The sequence below is a fragment of the Neolamprologus multifasciatus genome, chromosome 18, assembly GCF_963576455.1.
Source record: "Neolamprologus multifasciatus chromosome 18, fNeoMul1.2, whole genome shotgun sequence".
Taxonomy (NCBI): Eukaryota; Metazoa; Chordata; class Actinopteri; order Cichliformes; family Cichlidae; genus Neolamprologus; species Neolamprologus multifasciatus.
In genome coordinates, this window is record NC_140456.1 from 17095992 (window position 1) to 17123741 (window position 27750).

Consider the following 27750-nt stretch of genomic DNA (forward strand, 5'->3'; position numbering starts at 1 on the left):
TCTCCCTCCTAATATGCACATGACTATGAGATTCAGTGCCGGATGGCTGCTTTTATGTTACCTCAGATGGTGGGTCTCTGTGATGAATTATAGACAATAGGTTGAGGGCAGTCAACAGTGCATTTATGACAGATAATAAATGTGCACTGCCAAACCAAGCCAATTGAAGTGTGCCGTTCTGGAATGGAAAAAGAAAGAGAAAGGAGTTCATAGGCGAAAATTTTGATATTGTGTCAACACTTTATTATGCACCACCACCATGCAAAATCACTGCTATGAACTTGCTCAAAAATCAAACTAGATATTTCACACATTTATGATTTTAGATTGGCTTGCCACTTTTCCTAAAGTGACTGGGTAAAGTTTGGTGCACACTCAGAAAATACATCGTGTGTGTATATGTGTGTTTGTGTGCAAGTCACAAAGATTTGAGTGACTAGCAAAGGGAACAATGGCAGATTACCTAGGATTTAACCTTAATTCATAAACCACTGATAGTAAATGCAGTTTCTTCAATGCCCTCATGGTTGTAAATCTTTAAGTTTGAGTGATTTGGATCCATTTGTGTCATCTCTTCTTCCACTTTAAACAAACAAACCACTTCCAGACTTCAGAACCAGTCATCTATATCTTATATTTAATTGACATTTAATAGACAGCATACATGATTGCAGACCAGTTCCCTCTGCAGACAAACAAACCCTACTAGTATCAGTATTATCATCTCCAGTGAAGACTTCCAGCATTGCTGCAGGTTTTGTTGAAAGCTACATGCTGCACCGACAGGTTGAGCAAACTCCATTGAGTGGTCATCCAATCAGCTAAGGCAGTGTGAGTTATTATTAACACGAATGTATCAAATAAAACAAATGCATCTGATTGGCCAGCTCAAAAAAATAAAAAATAAAAAATAAAAAAAAAAATGCCAAAGCAACTCAACAGCAGCTGTAAGAAATATACTAACATTTGTTCATGGTAACCTGGCCAGGGCAACATGTTTACAAAAGATTTCAGCTTTGATCATTTACATCATCAGCAGCAGCAGCAGCTCCAACGTAATCCCAGGCTCATTATCAAAAATTATAAAGAAAATGACAACAATTTGACTTCAAAGAATCACGGTGTCCACCCTGTGCTAACAGTGCAGTTGTACATTTGCTAAACAACTGATATATAGAAAAAAAAAAAAAAAACCCCGATAAAAATTAAGAAATAATTTCCCAAAATTGTGTTCTTTCCTTTTTTTGTTTTCTTCCTTATGGCACCTGTGGTATAAGAGACAGCTCAGGAATTAATCTCTTTACATAAGCTCACAGAATTACCTTAAATATGTGCTTGGTTAAAAATATATATCTTTACATAAATGTATTTTATGGTTGGATTTAGCATAACTTAAATTCTTCATGTCCGCAGTGCTCTATACTGTCGGCCAAACGTCGTCTCGTCCAGTGTCTTCAGCTGTTTTTGCTTTTCATATTGCTCGCCTGTGAAGAATAAGGACAACGTTAGAAGGCGTGTGAGTGCGTTATTCAGACAAATCCCAGCTCTGACAAGTGTGCTGGATAAACAAATTGGATTGATGGAAGGATGACTGGCAGTTTGGGTACTCCCATAGTAACATCAATCGCTCGTTTGTGCTTCATCCGTCTGCCATGTGGGCAAACGATTCATACATTTCATGTTAGAGATCAACTTAAACGTCTTAAAATAAGCCTGATACAACATCTGCTCTTCACTACATGACTGGTGAAATGAATATATAGCAACATCTGTAGAAAAGTAGAAAGAAAAAAGAACTTCAGACCAGCTCTTTATCGATGGGACAAAGTTTTGCTCCCTAAATCATGCACACGGTTTTCAAACTAAGGTGGATTTATTTAAATTTTACTGGAGTAAAAGCACAGTATCATCGTAATCTGCTGCTTTAAGAACTTTACATAGATGGAGAGAGGTTTGGGCCCCAAGTCTACATTTGGGACTCTCACAGTGTGTGAATGTGAGATTGAATGAATAGTGGAATTGTAAAGCACTTTGAGGGTCTTGAAAAGCGCTATATAAATGCAATCCATTATTATTATTTAAGTTATAATGCTTATTTAACAGCTTGCTATGAAGCGGAAACGGTTCTTCAAACAATTAGATGTCCATCTAATTCCAACTTGGCTAAACAGGAAAATGCTGTTCTTCTTTTTGAGATACAAATTACTGAGGTTTTGACACTTCATATCGATTTTAACTTTTTCCCACCAAAATTGTTTTAAAGCGTTCATTCTGAAAACTGGGAGACAAAACCAGAGATGCACATTTTTGTCAGTTTAGCTTAAAATACAACAAAGTCAGCGTGCTCAGAAGAGTTTGAGGCAATTGTTGAAATTGTTCCTGATGTGGTGGGGAAAAAAGTGCATCTTCAGTCACCGAGCATGTTATTCACAAGCTCAGCATGATTCTCTGCTCTGCGATTGCCAAAAAATCTCATGGACAACCTGCTTCATGGATTTCAAGATTGACAGAAACACCTTTTTAAATGTTGCCTTCACTTTTCTGTAGATCAAACCTATTTCTTAAATGCTGAAACTCACATCCAGTTAGTCTAGCTGTCCAGTACTTGGATGATAATAAATTAAAAAGGAAACAAAGAAACAAGGGGGGAAAAAAACCCAGAAAAAGTAAAATGGTAAGATAGTAACTAAAAGATATCATAAAACATCCAAGTCCAGGCACTTAAGGTCAGCTTGGAAAAGTAATAAAATGCCTTTATTTTACTGGTAGGTATTTTCAGATTTTTTTTTTTTTTTACCAGTGTATACTGGCTTGTGCCTTTTTTAGGGCTTAGAGATACAAAGATATCAACAGAGCAAGCCTCAGACGCCACAGCTGTGCAGCACCAAGTACTTGCATCATTTTCTTTTGCCTCATGGGCAATGGTAAGCCCTTAAGGACATCACCCAAGAAGTACACAGTCCTCTGACAGGCTATTGCACACCTACTTTATGTAGGTATGCAGTTTGTTGTTGAATTATCCTGTGGCCAAACACTGCACTGAAGAACATCATGGAAGTAATTCAACCCTGAGAGTGTCAGGTATTCAAACTGTTACTCTTGATTGGGTGAGGATAAAATCAAAGGTCTCAAAGAGAGGCAGTTAATTTCCCCCAGGGGCCACATGAGAAACTGAGACTGTTGTGGAGGGCCACACCAACAATACAGAGACAGCATTAATATTGAACAGAACTGACTTAAGCCTATTGGGGTGAACCTGCACAACAGTCTCAGTTTCTCATGTGGCCCCTGGGGGAAATTACCTGTCCACTGCTGCCCTAAGCCCATCAGTTACCCTAGTCTCACTTAGACTTCTCATATTTTTATAGGCAATATTATGGTTATAAATTATGGTTATGGACCAGAATTAACCCGCGATGTTGTTGTTGATCACCAACAACACTGTAAATTTCCTTTTGCGGTGTCTTCAGTGTATTTTTTCCCTTTTGTTGCATATTTTATTATAAATTTTAATTTATTGTACCCATAACATCTTTGGTTAGCCTATCACAGAGCCTTGTGCACCCTTACATTGCTATGATGATGTGCACTAGAAACTAGAGATAAAAAAAATTAAATAAAAAAAATCTACAGCTGACAGGTAGAACTTACCAGTCACCCGGACCTACGTGGTCACTGCTGCAGAGTCACCTGCGCCACATAATTAAAACCAGCACAGCAGGTCAGAGCAGGTACTGACAAGGGGCAATTTAATAATTCAGAACGCACAATATGCCACCTTCTCCTGCTATTTCAGTCTTGGAAAGCTATAACTCACCATGCACGTTTTGTCCGTTTCCTGCCTGTGCTTTTTCAGTTCATCCAACTGGAGCTCATCCTCCAGCTGCCGCTCCAGATCCTTCTCAAAGCACTCCTCATCGGCAGCGCTCGCAGGCCTGTCATGAAAAAACAAAGCAGTTTAAAACGGGGGGGGGGGGGGGGGGGGGGGATGGATGCGACTGAATAGTTCTCTATAAAAGTCTAAGATATAACCTACGTATAAAGTGCTTGGTGTACGCAAAACGGTGAACTGCCTGAACGCTTTATGAAATACAACTCAAGTTCTTGAATTTGCACCCACTCCACTGACATTTTAGCCAAATCAAAGAGAAAATCAGCAGCATTCATAACAAAATTCCACATTTTTATAACCTGTACTCAAGCATAATAGGCCATTTGTTCAAGATGATCACAAATAACAAGAAAGTGCATGGACTTCCTCTCAGTAAGTAAAACAATCTCATTGCGCTAACTGTTCTCAGTCCCACAGACAGCTGAGCGATGCAAAGGTGTGCACGCCCAGAGCCCTGGAGCCAGTGCTATCACTTGGTCTTCAGCTTTTTTTCCCCCCCAATCTATGCATCATTATCATGAAAACTGCAGTAATGGGATTTTAAAAACATACAGTAGTATAGTATGAAAGGGTTTGAATATATATTATCAGATTAAATCATGTCATAATGGTGTAGGTTGTAGCTGTGGGTTAAATGTCAACTATCCATTAACGTGAGGAAAGCATAAACCGTTTATGGGAGAAAGGCGTACTCAGCAGGTCAGCAAAGCATAAACTGTCAGCAGCAGCTGTGTGAGTGCTTCACTTCTGCTTCCTGTGCGGGGGGGCAGGTCATGCGACGCTGCTAACTGAAGCTCACAGGAGAACTGCAGCTTTGACATTGGATGATAGTGTTGGAGCAGCAGTGTCGGCGCTACCAGAGTAGGCTCAGACACATATTAGCTGCACCCTCTGACATCTCCTGTGGGGGATAAGGGAGCTTGTTGTGGATTTCAATCATCATTTTCTCACAGCTAAGGCTATCTGACGTTTCCTGTCGGCACCTGCTGAGGTGAAAGGCTCTTTTTGCAAAGGACTGTCTAGGATTAGGATAACGTAAAGATGCCTGAAGAGGCCGTCACATCTCGCTGTTCAATCAAAGCTGTCAGGAACAACTTGAGCAATGACTTTTTCCCCCCCAAACAGACAGGAAAAAAAAAAATCTGTTTTCGTTGGGATAATCCGCCAAAGTTTAAGTACTGCTTTTGCATGGGTACATATTATAAATTTAAATAATGTCCAAAGTAATAATTTAACATGGCAAAACAAAAATGTTCAAAGCAGTACACGGTGTATTTATAAGCAGCCTTTGCTATTGTGTGATCAAACTCTACTCTTTGCATGAGTGGGTTAAGTCGGCTCGTGACAGGTTTGTGACCACGGCACAAAAAAAGGTCGTGATAAACCGTCCACTGTGCCCCGATGCACACGGTCGCAGCCCAGAGGTGGCAGAAGCCAGAAGACACCTCTGCGTGAGTTCTTTAAAATTCTTAGATACTTTAATCTGAAGGGCTTGAAGCCCCCCAAAATGTTCAGAAATAAACTAATATAAGAAAGAAGATTGAAATTTTAGCTCAGTTCAAAAGATAAACGAGAAAGTTTTTTTTTCCCCAAACTGTTTGTACGGGCCTAAAATGAACCAGACTTTAACCCTCCACCTGCTCCATACTCTCACTACAGATCACAATGTTGTCTGTAACATTATACGCACAGAGACTCATGTCTGACCTCATCTGTCAGCGAATCGATCACCATGACAAAAAGGAAGGCGCTCAGAGCCGATTCCTGATGTAGTCCCACCCTCACCTGAACCCGTCTGTCACTCCAGGTGCACATCCCGCCTCTGTCTCACTGTCCTGCACCACCTTTATATACTTTCACTCGTGAATTCCTCATGCAGTATCACAGTTCCTCTCTCACCACCCTATCATATGTGTTCTCTAGATCCACAAAAACGCAGTGAAGCTTCTTCTGACCTTCTCGATACTTCTCCATCGACACTCTCAAAACAAACCTCACATCTGTGGTGCTCAGCATGACTTCTGCTCAGTGCTCGTCACCTCTCTTATTAACCTAGCGTCAACATCTCTTTCTCATATCTTCATGGTATGGCTTGACAAAAAAGACTGTGTACTTTTATTAATAATAAAGCTGCTTTTGCAGTATCTTAAAAGTACCTTGGTTTGTAAGCGTAGAAAGGATCTGAGAAGTTTGTGGCCAGTAGTTCACGTCCAAAATCTGAATCCACAGTGCTCTCCGTTTCACTTCCACCCTCTGTTTATTAAAAAAAAAAAAAAAAAGGAAGAAAAAAAAGGAAAGATAATTAAAACAGTTCTTGTATAATAAGTCTGAATGTGACTACTGTTTTCCCTCCATTCATCTTTACCTGAATTGAGCTCCTTAACCAGTGATGACATTGTATTAGTGATGGAGTCAGCAGCAATGAGCAGGTCATTTCTCAGATTTCTCCTTGGACCTTTTGGGGTCAAACAAACAAAAAGAGTTTAAAGTGGGATCCTGTGCAGCTTCCAATAACAAGGACTCAAACCGCTGTGGTGTCGCTGTGTTACCCTGAGCGAAGGCCTCCTGAACGTCCCCGCCCACGCCCATGAGTGAGTCCTGAGGTGTGTGAGTCGGGGTCGTGCCGGCAGAATCTGAGTGGATTGGTGTGGGAATTGGCCGGTTGATGGTGTGGCTGGGTGAAGAGCGCGGCGAGCCGGGACCCTGAGTCTAAAGGATGTACACATATAGTTTTTTGTGTAAGAAGAAAGCCTGAACGACTCCCGTGAAATATAAGGTAACATGCTGCTACAAACAGAATCATATTCTTAAAAACCACTTCAAGTATTTGCAGAGAACAAACCACAAGATGCTGAATTAATATTTATCAAAGTTTCAAATAATCCAGAACATCATTTGGCATTTAAAGAAATGGAAAATGTCCATTAGTAAACAATTAGGTTTCATATATGGTGACCAGTGACACATTATATTGCCAGAAGTATTCTCTCACCCATCCAAATCATTGACTTCAGGTGTTCCAATCACTTCCATGACCAAAGATGTATAAAATCAAGCACCTAGGCATGAGGACTGCTTCAACAAACATTTAAGAAAGAATGGGTCGCTCCCAGGAGTTCAGTGAATTCCTGACAACCCGACAGAACACCTTTGGGATGAATCTGAGTGGAAACCGTGAGCTGGGCCTTCTCATCCAACATCAATGTCCGACCTCAAAAATAGTCAAACTTTCCCATAAACACTCCTAAATGGCATCGGAAGGTCTTCGAAGAAGAGTTCAAGCTATTATAGCTGCAAAGGGTGGGCTGACATCATATTAAACCCTATGCAAGTTCATATGCCTGTGAAGGCAGATGAGAAAATACTTTTGGCACTATAGTGTCTGCATCTGATACTGTGGTCACATTATTGTGAGTATAAGACATGTTGTTCTAAAGATATACACAATGCATTTACAACAAAAACACACACACTTTTCCAAAAGGGACATCTCACTGGTCTCAAATGTATTTATTTCTTGCAGATGCTACACACCCACACCAGAGGTTTCATTTCAAACATGCATCCTGGTCTCTTTTTCCTCTCTTTCACACTTACAGCTTGTTTCCGCTCCTCCTCCTGCTAAAAAAAAAAAAAAAAAAAAAGAAGAAAAAAAAAAAAGAATGTCTGACGGCTCATGAAACAGCAGCCATGTCTGTAAAATCGAATCGCACTTCCGCAAAGACCTGGTCAGCACGCGGCTTCCTCGTGCAAGTTTAGTGGATTAACATTGATCCTATTGGGCTAATTAGATTAATATCTTCCCCACTTAAGGCAGTACTGCAGGCAGGCTGTGCAGGCTTTGAGAAACTTGCATTATGTCGACTATAGATCAAACTCACCCCCCATAGTAGAGGGTGGCAGACATGTCTTCTAAAGCATCCTCTGAATTAAGATCCCATGTAAGTCTGCAATCCGGCACCACTGAATGGCATGGGAAAATATGAAGGAGGGCATAAGTTTTGGATTTTAAACTGTATTTTCATAAGTTTTACAGCTTTTCCTAGTGATAAAGACCCCCTTTATCACTGTTCTCTTTTACAGCAGTTGAATTCACTTTTATTTATAAAGTGCCAAAATCACAATAACAGTCATCTAAGGTGATTTATATTGTAGGACCCTAGAGCAATAAAGAGAAAACCCCAACAATCAAACAACTCCCTTTGAGCTAAAAACTGGCAAGTGGGGGAAGGAAAAACTCCCATTTAACAGGAAGAAACCTTCTGCAGAACCAGGCTCAGGGAAGGTAGGCCATCTGCCATGACCGGTTGTGGGTGAAGGGGGGGAGTTTGACATTCCCGAGCTATGATGAGTCCTCACTGCTAAGAGAAATAGTAATACAAGGAAAAATCCCTTATCGGAGCATATTGGTCACCACCTGCTGTAAAATAGTAATTATAATAATTATTATGTATATATAGCTCACTATAGCCCACATGTCCATGTTTTTTATGTAAAACAGTCTGCGACGGATATGATTCAGTCCAAGAAACTCGGGAAAAAGGAAAAATAGCGTCTGCTCCTTCAGTAATCAGAAGGAATAAAACTAAACTGTTCACTATCTGACTGCACTGTGCTCAGAGATGAAAGGCACATCTGTAGTACCTTGAGAAGCATCATTAGTTGCTCCAGCTGCACCATGAGTTCCCTGCGACTCTCCTGCAGAGTAGACATTCTTTGTTCAAGCTCATCTTTGCGTTGCCTAACAGAAGAAACAAGTTGTACAGCATAATGAAGCCACAATGTCACGTCAGTGGTTCAAACAACCCCCCCCCCCCAAAAACATAATGAACATCTGCAGACTGAAAAACATAATATTCATTACGCATGTTCTTTAGCACCCTAAGCAAAGCTGTCTGTCATAACTCATTTGCATTTGGTAACACGAAGTAGGCGGAGCTACCTGAGGAGTCGTAGCTCAGCGAGCAGGGTGGGGTTTTGCTGGCCCCTGTCTGGTGGCGGCTGGGAAGCTTCCTCATGCTGAAGGCGCAGTCGCTGGATTTCCTGGAGGATTTCTCTGCAATGAGTACAAACACGTGCAAGTGCCACGTCAAACCGTGTTTCTGACAGGAAGTCAACAAGATGATCTAAACCTGCAGTAACCGGTATTTCTGACCACTATGAGGCAGCAGAAACAAGCTGCTCATCAGCTCAGTTATTTATAGCATCCAGCAGACACAGAACAATATAATTTTGTGACTATGTCAGTTCAACTATCGCCTTCTCTCAGCTGTTTGGTTTCAACTCCTGTAGGAAACACCTGGCTCTTCAGCAGCTAAATGCTCCAATATGAAACCCCTCTACCTTTTGAATACTGGTACACTGATATACCATTGTAGTGTCCACAGGCCAGTATCCGGTTAATAGTACACAAATATTTATTAGGCAAAATGAATAAACAGTTTAAAGCTCACAATTCATCTTTTTTGAAATAATTTTTGCTTATATTAATGCCATTAACTTCCAGAGATTGACACTAGGATTGACCTGCATTCAGCAGAAGAAACTGCAAAAGCTTTGATTACATTTGAAAGAATTTATACAACATTAAACACAGCTGGAAATCCTTGAGTGAAGTTGTTGTTGATTAGGAAGTGATTGACAGGCTGGTTGATTTCCTATAGTGGGCCATAAGTCGAGTATCAGTGACTTGCACTATGTTTTTAGCGTTTTGTTTTTTAAAATTTAAATTAAACAAACTGCTCTCTGCTGCAACCAAAAAAATAATAATAATTACAAAAAAAAAAAAAAAAAAAAAAAAAAAAAAAAAAAAAATCACAGTATGGGTGTGGTAAAGGTAGAACAAGGGACGATTTGTGACTTGTCAGATTAGGAAGAGCACAGGTGTCACGTTATCACATCAACACTGAGGAATACAGAAGCTTGTTTCCACCAATGTAAAAAAAAAAAAAAAAAAAATATTTTCCATTAGGATGTTCAGGTAATTATCTCAAAATGTTGACTTAAGAAATCAACATTTTAAGTTCTTTCTTCATTTTTGAGTTATTTTCTCAAAGTTTTGAGAAAGAAAAGTTTAAATTTTGAGATAATAACCCTGAAATTTTGACTTATTGATGGCAAAATGTAATTTTTTTTTCCAGTGGTGGAAACAAGAAAAGTCATAGATCAAAAATACTGATTAGAGCTTCCTAATTTTGTTACTTTTTACTCAACTAACTGATCCTAATCATATAAATACAATAAAAATCTAATAATATTACTACACAGGTTGAAATAAATTTGAAATCCCTAACTTCAAACAAGCTTCCATACGAGGAAGATAAATAGAGTCATTAATATTTTTGATAAGCCCAAATGTCTTTGGTGCAGACACATCAGCTCAGGGAAAAAGGAGAATAATTCTGAGGTCATATGATCCAAGGTCAAGCTAAAATTAATGATTACAGCCTTCTGGTTCACATTTTTTACTCACCTTTGCCTCCACCTCAATATAAATTTCCCTAATTTTATTAAACATTAATTTTTTCACAGCTACTTCTTTTATATTTCTTAATAGCCTTTATAGAATCATATTTTATGTCTTTTTATTAGCAGTTTTAAACCACTTCAAAGAATTATTCAAGAATAATATAACTGAAATGAAATAGGTTTTATTTCCTTAAATAATGACTTTCAGTTGCAGTGTTTAAGTTAGTATTTAATGGCAGCCTGGAGTAGTGAATGTTTTTCTTTCTTTCTTCTCAAAAAGATTCTTTTCTGAATCTTTTTGAGGTCTGTTCAGAGATGCCTTCATTCTGAAAGGTAAATTTCAAAAGAAAGGAGGCGAGCAGTTTCTCCGACCCAGCCATGCCTAACCTGTTTTTGCTCTCGAGCTCGGCAATGAGCTGTCTCTGCTGTTTGTTGGCATCCAGAGAGCAGGGGAGGTCTGTGGGGACCCTCTGCTGTTGAGCCTGTTGGTGAAACCAAGCGAGAGACATCACGTGAACTGGCTTCACCTCTAGGTGATGTCATCCACCAGCTTATCACATATCTCACAGGAGGGAACAAAGCAGTTAAGTCACCAGCCATCCATCAAGACCTCTGATAAGAGCATGAGCAGGCACACGGCTCTGGTTAGCGCAGGTGGCAAACGTACAGACATTCTTCTCTTTAGCAGAAATACAGATTTAAAAAAAAAAAAAAAAAGGTGTTTAAAAATACTCTAGTAAAAGCTGAAATACTGATTTGACCAATTTACTCAAGTATAGTGAAAAGTACAGGGTGTGAAATGTAGTCATAGTATAGTAAGTGGCTCTTTGGAGGACATTTCGATCAACTATGTGTGTGCAAAAAAAGGTTATTATAGTTGAAAAAACCAAAACCAGATGTTAAAAACCATTGTTAAGTCAAATAAAATAATTTCCATTGTAATAGCTGTACTGACCTTCCCAACTCTTGCTAATGACTTACATATAATAATATTTAAAAAGTCTAAAGTCTAAATTAAATAAAACATTTTCTCACAATAAAACTGAATTTAAAAACTAAAATGTCAAAATTAAATAAAAACAAAAGCTAATCAGAAAATACAATAATAACTGGTGCAAAACTAACTGATACTTGTCATGTTAATACAATGATAAAATAGTATTAGCACATGAGAAATCAAACTATCTCAACCTAACTTCTAATTCTAATAAAAGTTTTCAGCTTGAACGTCTGTTGCCCACGCTGTGAACGGGTGACTCTGCCTCCACATCTAAACAGGAAAATGAGCCCAGTCAGGGGTCACGGTGGGATTTGGCTGCTGTGGGAACAGATCAGTTGTAGTGGTGGCGTGTAGAGAATAGAATCACTTAGAAATTAGTCACAATAATTTCTACTGTGAGCTCCAGTAGATTTTGTGTGCAAGCTGCGAACACCTGACCTGTGCTGCTGCTCTTTGTGGATTTAGCCAGCTGAAGTTAACTAGATATAAGCAGATGTTACATAAACTATCACAGCTGATTTCTAACCCTTAGACAGTGTAAAGGTGGAATTCAGTGAGTGAATCTAATTAGCATCATTGGCTCAAACTCAAATTGTTTGTTGCCCTGGTACACTGACCATGAACGCCACAGCGGCTCCACAATAGTCCAACACAGTTCATTACTCTAAACTTTGCCACAGCAGAGTACTCACTTTAGCACTAAACTCTGCATAACACAAATTAGCATACTTCAATGTTTCAGCAGTCCATCTCGGATAGATCCAATATCTGTTCAAAGCACAGAACCAAAAACCTGTTCTGGATCATTCTGACCAGCTGATACATAACTCTCTTCAAATTCAAATTCCTAAATTAAAGAGCCTTTTCAGAAAATGTACAGAGTATAAATTTCTAGTAGAAATAGTAGTTATTTCTAGTAGAAGTTTATGCAGAGTTTAGTGCTAAAGTGAGTACTCTGCTGTGGCAAAGTTTAGAGTAATGAACTGTGTTGGACTATTGTGGAGCAGCCGTGGCGTTCATGGTCAGTGTACCAGGGCAAAAAACAATTTGAGTTTGAGCCAATGATGCTAATTAGATTCACTCACTGAATTCCATCTTTACACTGTCTAAGGGTTAGAAATCAGCTGTGATAGTTCATATAACATGAACTATCCAGAGTATAAATTTCTAGTAGAAATGTATACTTCCCTCCTGTATTGGTTAAGAATGTTAACAGAATGATCACCTTCTTGATTGTAAAAAAAAAAAAAACGAATAAAACCCTCTAATGTAGAGTAGCAGTAAATGTCTACTCGAGTTTTTTATCTTGTTTTTTTAACTGGACGGTGATGAAAGATGTTTGTGTGAAATGAATATCTTATCTCACCGCAGCATCAGCAGCCAGTCTAGCAGCATAGCGAGCAATGAGACTGTGCTCGTCATCTTGATGGTTACTGCTCTCCAGCAAACTGATCAAGAGGAAAACAGAGACGGGAGAAAAAATACACAGCACAATTAAAAATAAAACGTGTATGTGGACGCAACATGAGCACTCGAAATTTAAAAAAAAGCAAATAACTTTTACTTTTCTGAGTCAGATTCATGAAAGCTTCGACAGGAAGTAACACCAAGCTATTCGCGTAAAACGCAAAACAATAAATTAAGAGGGTTTAAGTAAAAAAGTGGAGATACAAAGCAATCGATCGCTTTGTATTTGAAAGCTTATCTAATTACAAATACAGTAAAAACAACAAAAACAAAAAGCAAAGAAACCATAAAGCTCTGTATTTACACATTTATGCACACGCATGCGTACAGTAGGGTCAAAAGCTGCTACAATAACACAACATGTTATCTGGAAGTCATTCACCAATAAAACACACACACACAGGCATTTTATCATAGGCAATAACAGTAACAGAAAATATGTCAAATCACCTGCAGTAAATTAAAATGATTAAAAGTCACAGGATTTACAGGATCAAACTAACAAAAGACTAATAATTTGATACCAGTTAACTAAACTAATCTGTATTGGAAGTTACACAAAATTAAAAAGCTGCCACTTTTAACTTGATAAATTTCACTCAAAGACAACACATGTACACTGCATGGAGTTATAGAGTCATAATGTTGGAAGAAATAGACCCTGTTACCCACTTTGGATACAAATCAGTCAGAAACACTGCCGGGGAATGCAGAAAGGGTCAAAGGTCAAAGCAACCAGCCTCTAAAACAGTCTGACAGCATGCATCGTTAGGACTGTAACACACTCTGACTAGGTTAGGGGGAAAGGCGGCAGTTCAGCGGAGCACATAGTTTCCACTAGTGTTTGGCAAACACAGCGGCACACCCACTAACCATGTTTTGGGGTTGTTTTGGAGTAGGTTCACATAGAGGCCAATGAGTACATGTTCGTCAGCAAGTCTATCGGCAACATCGAGGTTGTAGTTCAACCTGGAACAGTGCAGGGTTTCACAAAACACAAGACATTACGTTACACAGGTGACAACGGGGTGGAGTGGGGACGGGAAAGAGTGAGGGAGGCAGGGAGAGGACACAACAAAAGAAAAGAGGAGGAGAACAGCTGAAAAGCAGCCATTCATGGGTGACTAGAGTGAAACAAGGCCATATTATGTTTGGGAGAGACACTGCCAATGAAGGCTAAGAGCAGACTGAGAGCATGCCAAGCAAAAAACAAAAACCCCCAATTAGATAAATACTCTACAGGTACTTAGTCCTCTATTAGTAAACTATCGAAAATCTATTTATTGCTTAAACATTCACGTTAAGTCAGGTGTGCATGGCCCCTTAATAGAGGCCACCCACCAGGATTGCAAACATCTCTAATGTAGCGACCATGCGGTTTAAACAGCATTTTCAATAGCAGCTTCTTTTATTAGCATTTACACATACATGTAAGTTACAATGTCAGAAGAAAGCAGTGATTACAAGGGCAGCATCGTAAGCAGGAATGCCCAGCCCTGTCCTTCAGCTCATCCCAAACCAGCAGAGAGATGTAAACTCTCAAGTGGGTCTATCCTGGAGCCTCCCCCTCTAAGGACACGTCCTACCTAGGAGGCACCCAGAAGGCATCTTATTTATATGCCCGAACCTCCACAGCCGGCTCCTTTCAATGTAGAGTAATATGGACTCTACTGTGAGTCCCTCCTGAATGATTGAGCCTTTCACCCCATCGCTAAAAAAGAGCCCAGACACCCTTTAAATAAAAAACAAACAAACAAACAAAAAAAAAAAAAAAAAAAAAAAACCCAACCCGATACCCAAAGGCTACCATATAATTATCATGGATATTCACTAGCCAGTACTACATACTGACCCGACCTAGCTCGGACATACTGTATGTGATGGAAATCAGCTGTTAATGTTTAGGACAGCTGACGTGATCTAAATGAAACACCATTCATTTATTGTTAAAAATAAAATCCTTTTATTTTTTAAATTGCCCTTATTGGGCAATTTATAGTTAATTAGTGAAGTATAAAAAGAAAGAAAACCATGAGGGGTTGTGCTAATAAGTATTTATTAGCACAACCCCTGATGGCAATTGTTCCCAGTGGCCATGCATGGTACTGCAACAACAACACCTTTTTTGGAGATCAGAAATGAGACACCTCATACACTACCCTCCTTGCTCTTTAACATACCATAACAACACGCCTCCCTGAACTGGAGGTACATTGTTCTCATTGTTGTGCCCCCACCCTGCCTCCCCCCCTTTCTCATTTCTCACGCCTCTCATTAACACATGGGGGTCTGCCCGACGCTGCCAGTCCTCAACCGCAGCCTCAGATCTGTTCTTCTCCCAGGATGTGGCCCCTGCTAGTGAATTATTTATTATGACATTTCACCGTATACTGTCCATACTTCTAAACCTTTAAAGTCATACATTTATTAACAATAATCCTTGCTGTAGCATATGGGATTATCAGCCTGTTCAACGGTAACTTCAGTGTCAGTTATGAAAGCGGGCAGTGTGCCCAAGAGGAATGCTTTCGTCTCTCAAGTGCAGGTGCAGAAGTGCACAAATTCCTCTCACTAGAAAAATCAACTAAACTACATCTCCTAAAACAACATTATTACCGACCGAGGAAGCGCCTTAATCCCACTTTGTCTAAAACGAATATACCTACTCACATACACCGTAAACAATGAACCTGGGAATTTATAGCATAGCATATGAGCTGACTGATGGCAACATTCAAAGAAAATGGCAGTTAGTGTTTCCCATATCTGTGTGAATGAAGAGATTATAATAGGCACTCTAAACGAAGCGCCAATGATCTTCATGATGCATGCTTCATCTAGCGTCTTTGAAACAGCCCCTAGAGAATAACAGTGTACAGCCTTCTATAAGAAACCCGGCTTGCTAATAGTTTCCTCAGGATGATAAGCACTCTAGTTAATGCGTATGATTATTATCTATATTAGTTTGCGCATGCATTCGCGCTACAAAGGCATTCTCATATGCACACCTATGCCACTTACCCTCTCCCTTTCAGCAGATGTGGAGCAGCCCCAGTCAGGGGCTTTCTCTGCCCAATAACATTATTCTTGCTGTAAGGCAAGCCATTTACATTCAGCTCGAGAAAACACATTAAATGGTGATGCACAAATCTTCACACATGCACCCACACCATCACAAAGACTTCAGGAAAATAAAGACAGCGTGGGTCATGGAGTTCACGGGGCACAGGGTCTTTAGGGAGCACGACAGATTGAAAAGATCTGTTGTGAAATCCAGGGCACCCGTTGTCAGCTGGGATGTACTCACTTTTTGGTGGAGTAAGGGTTCCCTGATGTAGGCATGGAGTGCGAGAATGAGTAGTCATTGGTGATGTTCACCGGTCTTGGTGGCCTGGACAGGAAACACGTGTTAGATTTTAATTTGATCTGACAGAAAAGCTAAAGAGACAGAAAACACCAGTTAGTCTTTCATTCTTTCAGTCTTGAGGATTTTGCTCAACTGCATATTCTCTGAATTTCCACTTGAGTGGTTTATACATGTGTCTAATTAAGACAAAGTATGATATCATGTAGGAGAACATGCAAGAATGAATGAATGAATCTGGGAATTAACAAACAAAACAGTGTTTGGGACACGTCACAAGTGGGGAATGTGAGTGGATGAGTCTGACTGTACACGATTAGCACAATACAAAGGATTCAATCTACAGTAACAATGACGTATGATTCATATTAATCAAAGCAAACTCACCACGTATCTCTATTGAGGAATGTAAAGAACAAAGAAAGGGATAAATACTTGATTACATTACAGCAGCACAGGAAGAGACTATAATACATCAAAAACAATGAAAAAAATAATAATGAAAACTAAATCGGGCATCCACAGAAGACAGTGCCCCAAATCTTCTGAGTTTATAGCATAATTCAGTGCAGTGAAGAAAGTGAAGAAAAAGTAAGTTTTTTAATAACTGACAGTAGCGATGCCAACGTACACTGTACATATAAACCTGCTGGTTTGTAGATTAGATTACAGGTTAGCCTCATGAAACTGCATCCATGTACAGAATCCCATTTTGTTTCATGCATGCATGAAAATTTGCACACTTCCTGTCACCTCTACAAATTAAAAACAAACAAACAAAAACCCTCACACCTTATGTTAACGTCATTATTAGTGTCGTAAAAATCAAAAAGATTTTACTTTTCTTTCTTCTTTTTCTGAGCCTGAATTAAAACTATACTCTGTTATTAATTATTGTCTCTTTAGACATGATTTGACTTATGTGCACCATTAAAACGACGGTAATGAACTTTTTTTGGTTGACATTTATTACCAAATTACAGTTTGTCTGATAAGTTAAAAGCAATTTTCTATTTACCTAGTTTGCTATATTAGATATTCATAAGTAAAACTATTAAAAAAACTGTTTTTTCTAAAGAAAAACATGATCTTCCATTTAATATCGAGCAAAATCAAAGATCAAATTATATTTTAATCCTAGAATCTGTTTCTTAAACGCCTTATGGCAGTCACACTGTATATGTTGAAGGCTTTTACTGTGAAAGGAAGGGACAGAAAGAATTTATTTTTTTCAATTCTAAAGTATATTAATAACCAAACTTTCGGATCTCATGTTATCTTTACCTCTTAAACTAGATTTGAAATCTATTACCCATCTGATTTTCTGTAAATATGTTGGCGGCATCATTCTGAAAATTTTGGGTCATTTGCAGGCTATAAAACTGGGACAATTAACATAACAATTAACTTTAATTGCAGGAATCATAAAAATGGAATAATCAGTGTGTAGTTTAGCTCTCAGCACCAGAAGTGACTTTATGTCTGTAAGATGGGCTCTAATAGGCAGCAGCAAAGTGCTTAAAAGTCTATGCTTTCATGCCTGATATTTGTTTCATCATTTATACGATGACACTAAACATCAAGGAAAAAGTAGCAGCAGCGCTGCAGATTACAAACAATCCCAAGGCTGTAATTAAGCCTGATTGATCAGTTGACCTAAGAGATTGACTGGAATCACTTCAGACCAAGGAAGCAGCTACAGGATCATTACCAGCTGAGGGATAAATTTAAAACATTTCAAGGTTTCAAACTGGCACTGAATGCTCTGAATGCACAAATCCTCAGTTTCAGTGTTATAAAGGAAAAAAAAGGAGCGAGAGAAGATGAACTTACACAATATGAGCTAGGTTGAGAGGTTTATCTGGCATTTCAGGAAACAAGGGGTGAAGAGGCTCTCTGCTGGATGCACAGCTCAATGACTTACTGAGGGCGTGGGATAACTTCTTAGCGGGAGATTTCTGGGTGATACACAGAAGCAAGGTGACGGTTGTGAGGATGCTCATTTGTTTTTCAAAGCACACGGTAAATCACCACGGTAACACTGTCACCTGGACTGAATCTTCAGATTCCTCATGTTGTAGCGAAGCAGAACAAAAATAGCCACAATGACTGGTCCGGTGTAGACACACCTCCCCTAGCCTACCCCTTGCCTCCTCCCCCCTTTCCTCCCTTCCTTACCCATGACGTATACTCCTTCATTTGGTGCTGGTTGCTATGGGAACCGCTAGCATGCCCCCTCCAGAAGCAGTCCTGACAGAGCTGGTAATTATGACATTGCTGGCAGCGGTAGCGGAAGCCCATCATACTCTCAGTATGGCAGTAGGAGCACTCGACCGGGTGAAACACTGCAGGGAGGAGAGGAGGAGCCAGACACAGACACACACGAAGGCAGATGCATAAGCGCACACACACACACACACCAGATGTGACTGTAAACCCAGATATTTTGCACATTGCAGAGAGCTGATAATAAATTTTCATTAATTTAAGGACAGATGTGCTGGGATATCTTTCCCCCCCCCATTTTGAGCAAATAAACACAAAGCAGCACAGCATCGAGCTCTATATGTGCACACATATTAGTGTTCTGCTTGTGATGATGAGTGCATCACAGATATACACACTCATACACAGGGTGTAAGGTCCCAGTGGGTCATCTTTACTGGAGGTGTGTCTGTGATGGCGGTGACTAAAAGACCATGATGCAAAGCCGAACTTCCCCGCTTGCGCTCCTGCTAAATATTCTTCAGCGCGCCTTACCGTTCTCCACGTTGGCGAGGCGGTGCATGAGCGGCAGCCACACCAGACACTGAGGGGGCGGGTCTGACATCAACGTATCGAGGAATGTGTTGAGGGAGACCTTTTTCTATCGACGTGCAGCGCAGAGAAGAGTGAGATTCACCCACACCGTCAATGCTAAAGCAATCACACACTTACTGACATCAAAATGCTGCAGGCGTCAAACCCTCACCTGCTGCGCAAAGCACGTTCTCGCAGCTTGCTCGGTGTAACCAAACGAGGGTCCCTCGAAAACCGCCATGGGCAATTTAAGAGCCTCCCTCAGAAACTGGTCAAATTGCGAGTGCACAATTATTCCAGCAGAATCTGATATGAGTGAAAAAATATCTGGAAACAACGCAGAGGCATTACACAAATTAATCAAACTAATTGTTGGCTGCCACCACAGTCGGCTAATTATAGCATTACACAATACAATTATCCCACTTATTTGTGAAAACAAATCAAAGTACAGCAGTTATACAGATCCATTCTAACTATACACCAACCCTCCTTTTTTTTTTTTTTTTTTTTTTTTTTAAACAAGCTGCTGCCCCCAGAGATTTGTACATTGTGTAATAAACCCTATCCTTCACATACAGTAATGAATAATGACTGCTCCCGGCCATGAAGAGCCAGGGCAGTGCTAGTGCTGCTGCTACTTGTTTTAAAACCAGAGCAGACACAGAGACACAGAAAAAACAGGTCCTAATAATTTTGCATTACTTAGAATAGGAAGAATTTGCTGATTTATTACTGGCAACATAGGCAATTATAATTTCATTTTTCACGATTAAAAGTAAGATAAAGATTTGTTGTGTTTCTTACATCTTAATTTATCCAGAATTTTCCCACCACAGATGGTTGCGAGGGCCATTTTCACAACAAAGATAGATGTCTTGCCATGGCCCTCCCTAAAAGACAAAAAACAAAAACATTAAGCTCATGTATTCTTTTAAAAGGAGCTGTGAAGATGTAGGCTGCGTAGTGTTCCTGCTATAATCGCATGAAATCAGCTGTGTTTGTAAAAATCATCTGCATGAGTCAGCCTAAAAACTTATCCGCTCTACATCCGCGTGTTGTGACATTAGAAGGGGAAAAGAGTCTGGATTTTCACGGTCACATTTCACACTGCATCAACTCACGTCAAAACCTCCGAGGTGAAAGTACACAACCAGCAGCTGGCTCGTCACGTGACGCGTTTACTCACGGGTCATAGGCAGCCAGCAGGAAGTTGAGCAGCAGGCTGATGGACTGTTCCACGTTTATCTGATGCGTGGTGGGCATGCGCTTGTTCAGCTGGTAGAAGATAGTGGACAGCACAACTTCTAGACGAGCCACGGAAAGCTCAGCGTTGAGGTCCATGGCGTTGAGGCCGTTCTCCCGGAAAGCCTCGATGACGTTCCAAATGTCGACCAAATGCACTGAAAACAGGAAGACGTCAACATAAGCCTTTTTGGCTCGGCCACGTGCAACATTTCAAAATAAATAAATACATAAAAATTCATACGCACAGTTGCATTTCTTCTGCACAAATCTGAGTTTGCAGGCCGTTCTGTACGTTGACAGTCGTATAGAATCCAAATCCTGAGCCCCTGTAGGAACATCACTCTTTAGTCCTCAAATGACCAAATATGTGCCACTGATACAAGTGATAGTGATTTTTTAAATTTTATTTACTACATTAGAGTTTTAGGCTTTATTGTAATTTCCCACTTCTTATCACTGCATTTTAAAGTTCTGCAGTGAACCGTAGCTTAGATACTTAGTGCCTAAAATGCTAAAACAGCTCAAGTTATAGAGATGAGTCAGGGTAACTCCTTTTTACATGAAAATGACTGAACACCATAATTACCTTTGAACATTTTATCAATAAAAGAAAGAGCACATGCATGATAGACACAAATGGAGCCATTAAAAAAAAAAAAAAAAAAAGTATTCCTGTACAAATTATAATGGGGAAAAAGAACAGGAAAGCTTGTTCAGTCATTTCAGTTGTTAAAACAGCTTGGTCACTTGAGAGTTAATACTGAAAATGGAATACAAACTGTTAAATATTATATATTTAAATATGCCATTGAGAAAACAAGATATGACTAAAAAGAAAGTACTCTCTGTTAATCAGGCTATCATAAAATTGATCTAATCCTTAAAAGCTTAATTTTTAGTGTAAATGAACCACCTCTAGCAGCAACAACATGAAGCAGTCATTTTCTGCATGGCTTTATCAGTCTCTCACATCGCTATGAAGAGATTTTGGTGTCTGGGCAAAGACAGATGCCTTACATTTGACTCTTTATACAGAGGATTTCATGGTCGACTCAATGACTACAAGGTGTGTCCTGTGGGTGTAAAACAAGCCCAAATCATCACCCCTCCAACACCATACCTGACAGCAGGTATGAGGTGTTTGTGCTGACATGCTGTGTTTGGTTTCTACCAAATATGATTTTGTGCATTCTGGCCACACATTGCCAGTTTGGTCCTGGCTTTTTCTAATTGCATTTAACATGCTAAATGAGCCCTGCAGAGTTGAGATGTAGCTCTTGGGTTCTTTGCATTCTCTCATCATTGCACATTAGGATGTCCACTGTCTTGAATATTTTCCACTTCTGAATAATATTTCAAAATGTGGAAAGATGATTGGAAAGCTGGTTGGAAAAGGCCTTATAACCCTTCCCCGAATGATGGGCACCAACATTTGCTTGTATATCATCATTGCTGATGTCTTCCCTCCTTGCCATTGTGTAACACACACTTGAATGCTCCAGCGCAACAAACTGCCAAAACTTATGATTAATAGAGGTGCTCACATTTGCTGATGATCAATTAATCAAATGCATTTGATTAGCAGCACCTGGCTCCTACTCAATTCTACAACCCTCTTAATTCCTATGAAAGCAGTAAAGATGTATTTAGGTTTTCTGCTTCTGCATTTTGGCTTTGTTTTAGCTAAATAAATAATGACACGGTGTAATATATCATGTTTTGTAGTTTATCTCAAGTTGCATTTACCTAGTTTCAAGACCTTCTAAGAGCCAGATTATTTTTTATTATGTCCGGTGTGTCTCACAGTGAGAAAGTTCTGGGTTTAAACTGCAACTCTAAACTGGTTTGAGTTGCGAATGTGGATATTTTCACTTTTAAGGACAAGATAAACCCCACCATTCATCCAATGTCCACAAAGCAGCTCTAAACACGACGAATGGGAATACTTACCGGATGAAAGGACGGAACTAATCAAAAACTTGAACAATAAATGTTTTTTGTGAAAATATTTTATATGAAACAGTGTTATATTAATGAGCTGTATTTCAATAAATTCAAATTAGCGCCTTCACACTGTGTGAACAGACAGCGTGGGGTCATATTGCAGGCCTGTGTGTATAAAAATCAATGTGGTTGACACTTGATCTTTATGATATTTGCTGTACATGAAACTTACAGAGAGACAGGGAGAGAGAGAGAAAGAAATTGCCAGTTTTACGGTCATTGAGTTAAACAGTCCAGCAAAGATCACAGTGAGCTGCGGCCCTGAGCACTTACTCATCTCCACCAACAGTTGCCTTCTATCTGCCATGGTGTCAACGCTCTGCCCGCAGTCTTCAATCATTCTGATCAAGAGGAGAGAAAACACGTCAGAACCCGAGTGCCTCAGCATTAGCGGTCGCAACCTCAGGGTGCTCTTCCTTAAGCTTAACATCAACATTAGACACACATCGTTATGACTCAGCGATAATGGCAGTAGATTAAACTCTTGACTTTTAAAGCAATGACTCCTAAACTTGATACAAAAGCAGCTTCTCTGTTCTGGTTATCTAAAGTTTAATCAGTTGTGGATATCCTGATAATTCAGCTAAAAGTTGGTTAAGTCTTTCCCCTGACTTTTTCCAAACAAGGGGACAGATTTACTAAATGAGCACATGAGCACAATTCTTTGCAAGGAATCACTTGATATCATTAATTTTGATAACAAGCACGTCTTATTTTTTGCACTTTTTTCAGCATTAAATATCGATGCAATTAGCAGAAAACTGCATGTCCCAAATGTTAATAAATGTTTGCACACCCAATTTTAATATTCTCCTCCCAGAAATGCATATACACCAAGGTCAGTGGCAAAAATCCCACCTCTTTCAACTTAAAATAGCCAAAAAAAAAAAAAAAAAAAAAAAGTCTGCTTTAGACTGCTGGAAGGATGACAGAGATGCAACAAAATTAAACTTTCACCCATGACATGAAGGTTTTGGCGCTTTCTCAAGGTTAAGCACATGTTAGAATTCTTGAGTTTGCTAGCTTACTACAACAGCAGAAGATATTTCATGCACTTCACCATAAAACTGCTAAGCATTGCTTCCAATTTACCAGAGATAATAACAGCATTAAGATGGCTACTTTATTTTGGTATATTAAGGACAGACAGCAACTGACAGGAGCTCATCAACCTGTTGATGACTGTGATGGCATCAGCCACACAGGGGTAAATTAGTCCATTTTTTACTTTATTAGTTTGCTTTGCAGTTTTCTTCATTAATCATTTGGTTAAACCTAACACTGGTATTATGAGGCGCGCACATAGTAACATTGTGTGGTTTTTCTAAAATGTTTTGTTATATTAATTATGTTTCTCTTTCTTTGAGTTACCTGGGTTTGGGCGGTGGCTGTTTCCTGTCTGGGCAAAAGGCGTGGCTGAGGACTCTGGGAACAAAATGCCTGCTCAGCAGGACCAACCATGGGCTTACCAGGAGCAGGGGTGTTTTAGGTTTAGTTAGGCTATTCTGTGCTTAGTTAATATTAGTGTGTTTTTTGTTTTTCCCCCTTAACTCACAAACTGACCTAATTTTGTGTTCAAATGGTTTGGCCAAATCATTATAAAAGCTACCCTTATGTGTCTTTGTAATTAGGTCAGTTTGTTAGTTAAGTTGTGTCTCACTTTGTTTTGTTTAAGTTTCTGGAAATTACTTTTCGTAGAGTTATATTTAGTTGACCTCTTTTATGGGCCTGCTAAGTATGTTTTTGAATTTTGTTCATTTTGGACTTTTTGAGGGTTAAAATAAAGAAAACCCTTTTTGAAGAAACTTTTTTTTCCTGTGTCCTCTTTGCTTTGGCTGCTTGGTCCCTCACAATGACATCCAAATTTGGTACAGGACATTAATGTTATTAATATTTAGTCTGGTGAAGTTTTAACATGGTTAGCCAGTTATTCACTTCAGACATGCCAACAGCAACACAGATCAACACAGTGTTTAGTGTATTTATCACAGTTCCCTCATTTTTTGTGTTTGGAAAGGATAGTAACAGGTCACTGCTCTTTAATTTCAGATTAACAGATAAAAATGATGCCATACAAAACTCACAAGAGCTGTCGGTGTGTAAACGTCTTAAAAAACAAAACAAAAAACATCAAAGGGAACCAAAAGGGGCCCATGGCTCATTGTGCCCCATCATCCCACTGCAGGACAATCCGGCCGTGATAACATCATGCTTTGCTCCAAATTTGAGAGTATTCATATTTTGTAAACTGCAACTTGAATGCAGCGCAGTGGTTATCAAAATATTTTTAAGTTGGACAAGGAGAGGAGTTTGAAAGGGGCAGAGCTGCAGAGAGAGAATGCTCACACCATGCCTCGCTGCACACTGTCCGAGGCAATCTAATACACCTAGTCATGTGGTTTTGTTGCTATGGCAGCAAAGATCCTAGCCGCTTCACTCGTTAAAACACACACTCATACACACACACACACACACACGCACATATAACACCTCCCACTGCAGACGAGCAAAGTTTGTAGAGAAAAGTTTTTCACCAGTAAATATCTTTTATGAGATAACGGTCGCCGGGCTGATACTTGAGCGCACAGTGACACTTCTTGGGCGAGTGGCTTGAAAACGCTTTTGCTGTGAGACAGTCATTCAGGCATGCTTTTTCAAATTACTCTGACAGTAATTGGTAGACCCAAATATTATGCTGCAGATATGCGTGGTGCAGAAATTAGAATTCACCTAGTGTTAAAAAGCAGACAACACCACAGTTTTCTGGCCCCCCACCTCCTGCTTGCCTTCTTCTGATTTTTGCCAGTGCAGGCAGTCAGTTATGGAGCACTAGGAATGTTTGAAATCCACTTCAAGAGGGGAGAGATTAAGCTAATAAATTAACTTGGAATTATAGGATAAAGTGCAGTATTTCAGTAAATTACTTCACAATAGAGCACAGATCAAAACGGCCACAGAGGAATTTCAACGCTGCCATCTAATATCGCAAATAATAAATCTCATCAGTTTAAAGAGAATGATGAATACAACCACAGCGCTTTTAGATGCAATGTAATGTCAGGCCACTGCCAGCAGCCACAAGTCCAATGTCATCATGAAAGCAATGGATATTCAATCCCATTTATCACTTCCAGACTAAGCAAATATAAAAGTGTACAAATATACAGCATTGTCTAGATTAAAACTGATACCCTTTGCCACATCACATTCAAACACATCCAGAGTGCCAGCTACGTGACCTTCTGCGGTCTGTTTTCATCCTTGGAAATAACTGAGATTGATACAATCTATTGCCAGAGCTGATATTAAACCAGTGCGGGGAAGGGAATGACATGATCAACCTTACCTTTCATAAAGCACCATGTTTGTATCCCTTTCCCCCCCTTTCCTGAGCAGAGTTATTACAAAGCCGGGTCGACCTTTCTCCTAAAACAACAGTCCATGACACAAACTCCTTTCAAACAAAACGGGCCCGTGCGGGCGGGCCTATCCGAACACATCTGAAACTAGAAACTGTGAGTCCGAATACACCATGTGCTGTCACTATCTTTAACTACAAATGAGAAGGTGCAACATTCTTCTACAGCTTTGCCGGCTCTCTAGTTGCAGACCCCCACAAAACATCGTGCCTGGCCCTGGCAAACATTACTCACTCTCTGTGGCACTGCCACACTGGAAGTATTAGAAAATAACTGCCCTTAAAAGAGCAAATCATCTTTTACCACTAACAGTCCAGAGTTAGCGTGACTCATTCCTGCAAGACTCTTGGCTGCGTTTAGCCCTGCCACTCTCTATCCCCCACCCCTTTCCTTTTTTACGCTGCACAGCATTTCTGCTGGACAAATATCAGACCAAAACAACCCTTATTAGTAAGTTATTTACATTTGGATTCTATTTCTGCAGCAGCTCGATTAAGAAAGAAAAAAAAAAAAAAAAAAAAAACCCTGAAGAGAGTGCTGTTAATTTATGCCCTCCTCCGTGTACTTGGACCAGGCTGACAAGCAACAATTCCACACACAAGCACTTACTAGAGTTACAGTCCAATCTGTGGCGCTGGCTCGGGACAGTACATCGCAGCTGTTACCACTGATTGGCCAGAGTTATTTTTATATCACAAGACTGAACTACATTGGCATCCAAATCCCATCTCCAGACAGGAATTAAAAAATAAAACAAGAGGGAAAAGCTGCACTGCTGACTAAAGGTTAATCAGCTGTTCTGCTCTGGTGTAGTAAAGGTAGTGAGACGGTGTTCTCCTCATGCCTGGTACCAGCTGGTGATGTCTGCCGGTAGGGCTCTCTGTCACCTGCTGATGATCACCATGGTTTCAGCTGCAAAAAGGGGAAGAACTTTGCTACCCCGACGTTAAAAGAGAGTGCAGACACTGATTTATGGGTAGCAAGTATCCCAGTGAGTTCTTTGCATGAATTAAGAAGCTTGAATTCTGTAATGTCACAAGAAAACAAACAAGTGGAATAAGTTTGCATTGTTGCCTGTTTAACTATGCAATGTGAAAGCCAACATGGAAACACAAATTTGCACCGAGGAGAGATGCACCTCTGGGTATGAACTCAGTGATGTTGCCCTGTGGAGGTTAGGGCAGCATTACTAAAATCCTAAAAAAGGTAGCAGAACATTGGGGGGTGGGGGTGGCAACAGGCACCCTGTGGTACACGCTCAGCCCTCATGCATCACCTGTCATACTCGAAACACCTGTGTGGACATGAGACAAAAGGTCTCACTATTGTAGGAACATCTACCCCCACCCCTTCCTTCCCATTATCCGTGTTTCACTACCTGCACATCTCCCGTTTTAAATCACCAAAAACTTGCCAAACTAATTTCACCCGGAGGGGCAAAGTGGGTTAAGCTTGCTCCTCTCGTTGCCCGTCAGCCCCCTCCTCCCGCGACTGCAGCAGCAGCACTTTGCACAACACTTACCAGAATTTATTTCGAGGCATGCCATGCAACATCACTGTTTTTCCATCCGAGAATCCGTCGTCGTGTCCCGGGGCGCGATCACGGTTTCTTTGGTGTAGGCTGGTGCATCGCTGCACGCAAGCGGCCGTGCTCGAGCCGCTCTCCGGCACCTCCGAAAAAAAGCTTGTGTTGTGGAAGAAAATGTTTTCCAGGCAGCGCACACTGGCTGATCGGAACAAGGCAGCTTCTGCCTCCAATATGTGGCCTCCGCGATGACGTAATGCGGAATCTCTTCACTTGCGTCAGCGTGGCAGCAAAAATGTTAAAGTTTGATACAACAAAAATATTTTAAAAAGATGCTAAAAACAAAAAGGAGCAGCTTATGGTGCATATTAACGTGGTCTTATATACACGCATACATTAAGTCATTTGCAAGTTGCGGCATCATGTGGCTTAAAGAAGATGACGTCATGCCAATGAAACAAGTGCAAAGCTAATAAAACCGAGAGTGGACAAATAGTTGCGTTAATGGTGACCGAAGTGCAATAATATATCTATAGGTAGAACACCTTTGACTATTATTTTTAA

General features: G+C 40.0%; 1 protein-coding gene across 8 annotated transcripts; it reads right to left on the reverse strand.

Moving 5' to 3' along the window:
- Nucleotides 1-219: 219 nt before the first annotated feature.
- dtna (dystrobrevin, alpha) lies at nucleotides 220-27528 on the reverse strand. 8 transcript variants are annotated; one of them, XM_085141707.1, is made up of 24 exons: nucleotides 25589-26243; nucleotides 22516-22583; nucleotides 20484-20564; nucleotides 20180-20393; nucleotides 19798-19883; nucleotides 19163-19317; nucleotides 18952-19057; nucleotides 18370-18536; nucleotides 18025-18149; nucleotides 16579-16587; nucleotides 16135-16218; nucleotides 15849-15917; nucleotides 13701-13796; nucleotides 12727-12808; nucleotides 10748-10842; nucleotides 8835-8948; nucleotides 8537-8633; nucleotides 7490-7513; nucleotides 6442-6601; nucleotides 6258-6347; nucleotides 6049-6145; nucleotides 3818-3935; nucleotides 3652-3690; nucleotides 220-1484 (listed from the first exon to the last, which is right to left on the reverse strand). In XM_085141707.1, the coding sequence occupies exons 1-23, from the start codon at nucleotides 25603-25605 to the stop codon at nucleotides 3673-3675; spliced, it is 2172 nt and encodes a 723-aa protein (XP_084997833.1). In that variant the 5' UTR covers nucleotides 25606-26243; the 3' UTR covers nucleotides 220-1484; nucleotides 3652-3672. The 8 variants fall into 8 exon arrangements, with proteins under 8 accessions (XP_084997833.1, XP_084997834.1, XP_084997831.1 ...); XM_085141708.1 differs by lacking the exons at nucleotides 3652-3690; nucleotides 25589-26243 and adding an exon at nucleotides 27184-27528; XM_085141705.1 differs by lacking the exon at nucleotides 3652-3690 and having other exon boundaries at nucleotides 25589-26242.
- Between the last annotated feature and the right edge of the window lie 222 nt (nucleotides 27529-27750).

What these genes read in the sequence shown, in the direction of transcription:
- dtna (XM_085141705.1), bottom strand. An exon ending in TGTGCAGAAGAAATGCAACT is followed by an intron (nt 20,394 to 20,483) that starts GTGCGTATGAAT and finishes TCCTGTTTTCAG; the next exon opens with TGCATTTGGTCGACATTTGG. An exon ending in GGTTAAGGAGCTCAATTCAG is followed by an intron (nt 6,146 to 6,257) that starts GTAAAGATGAAT and finishes TTTAATAAACAG; the next exon opens with AGGGTGGAAGTGAAACGGAG.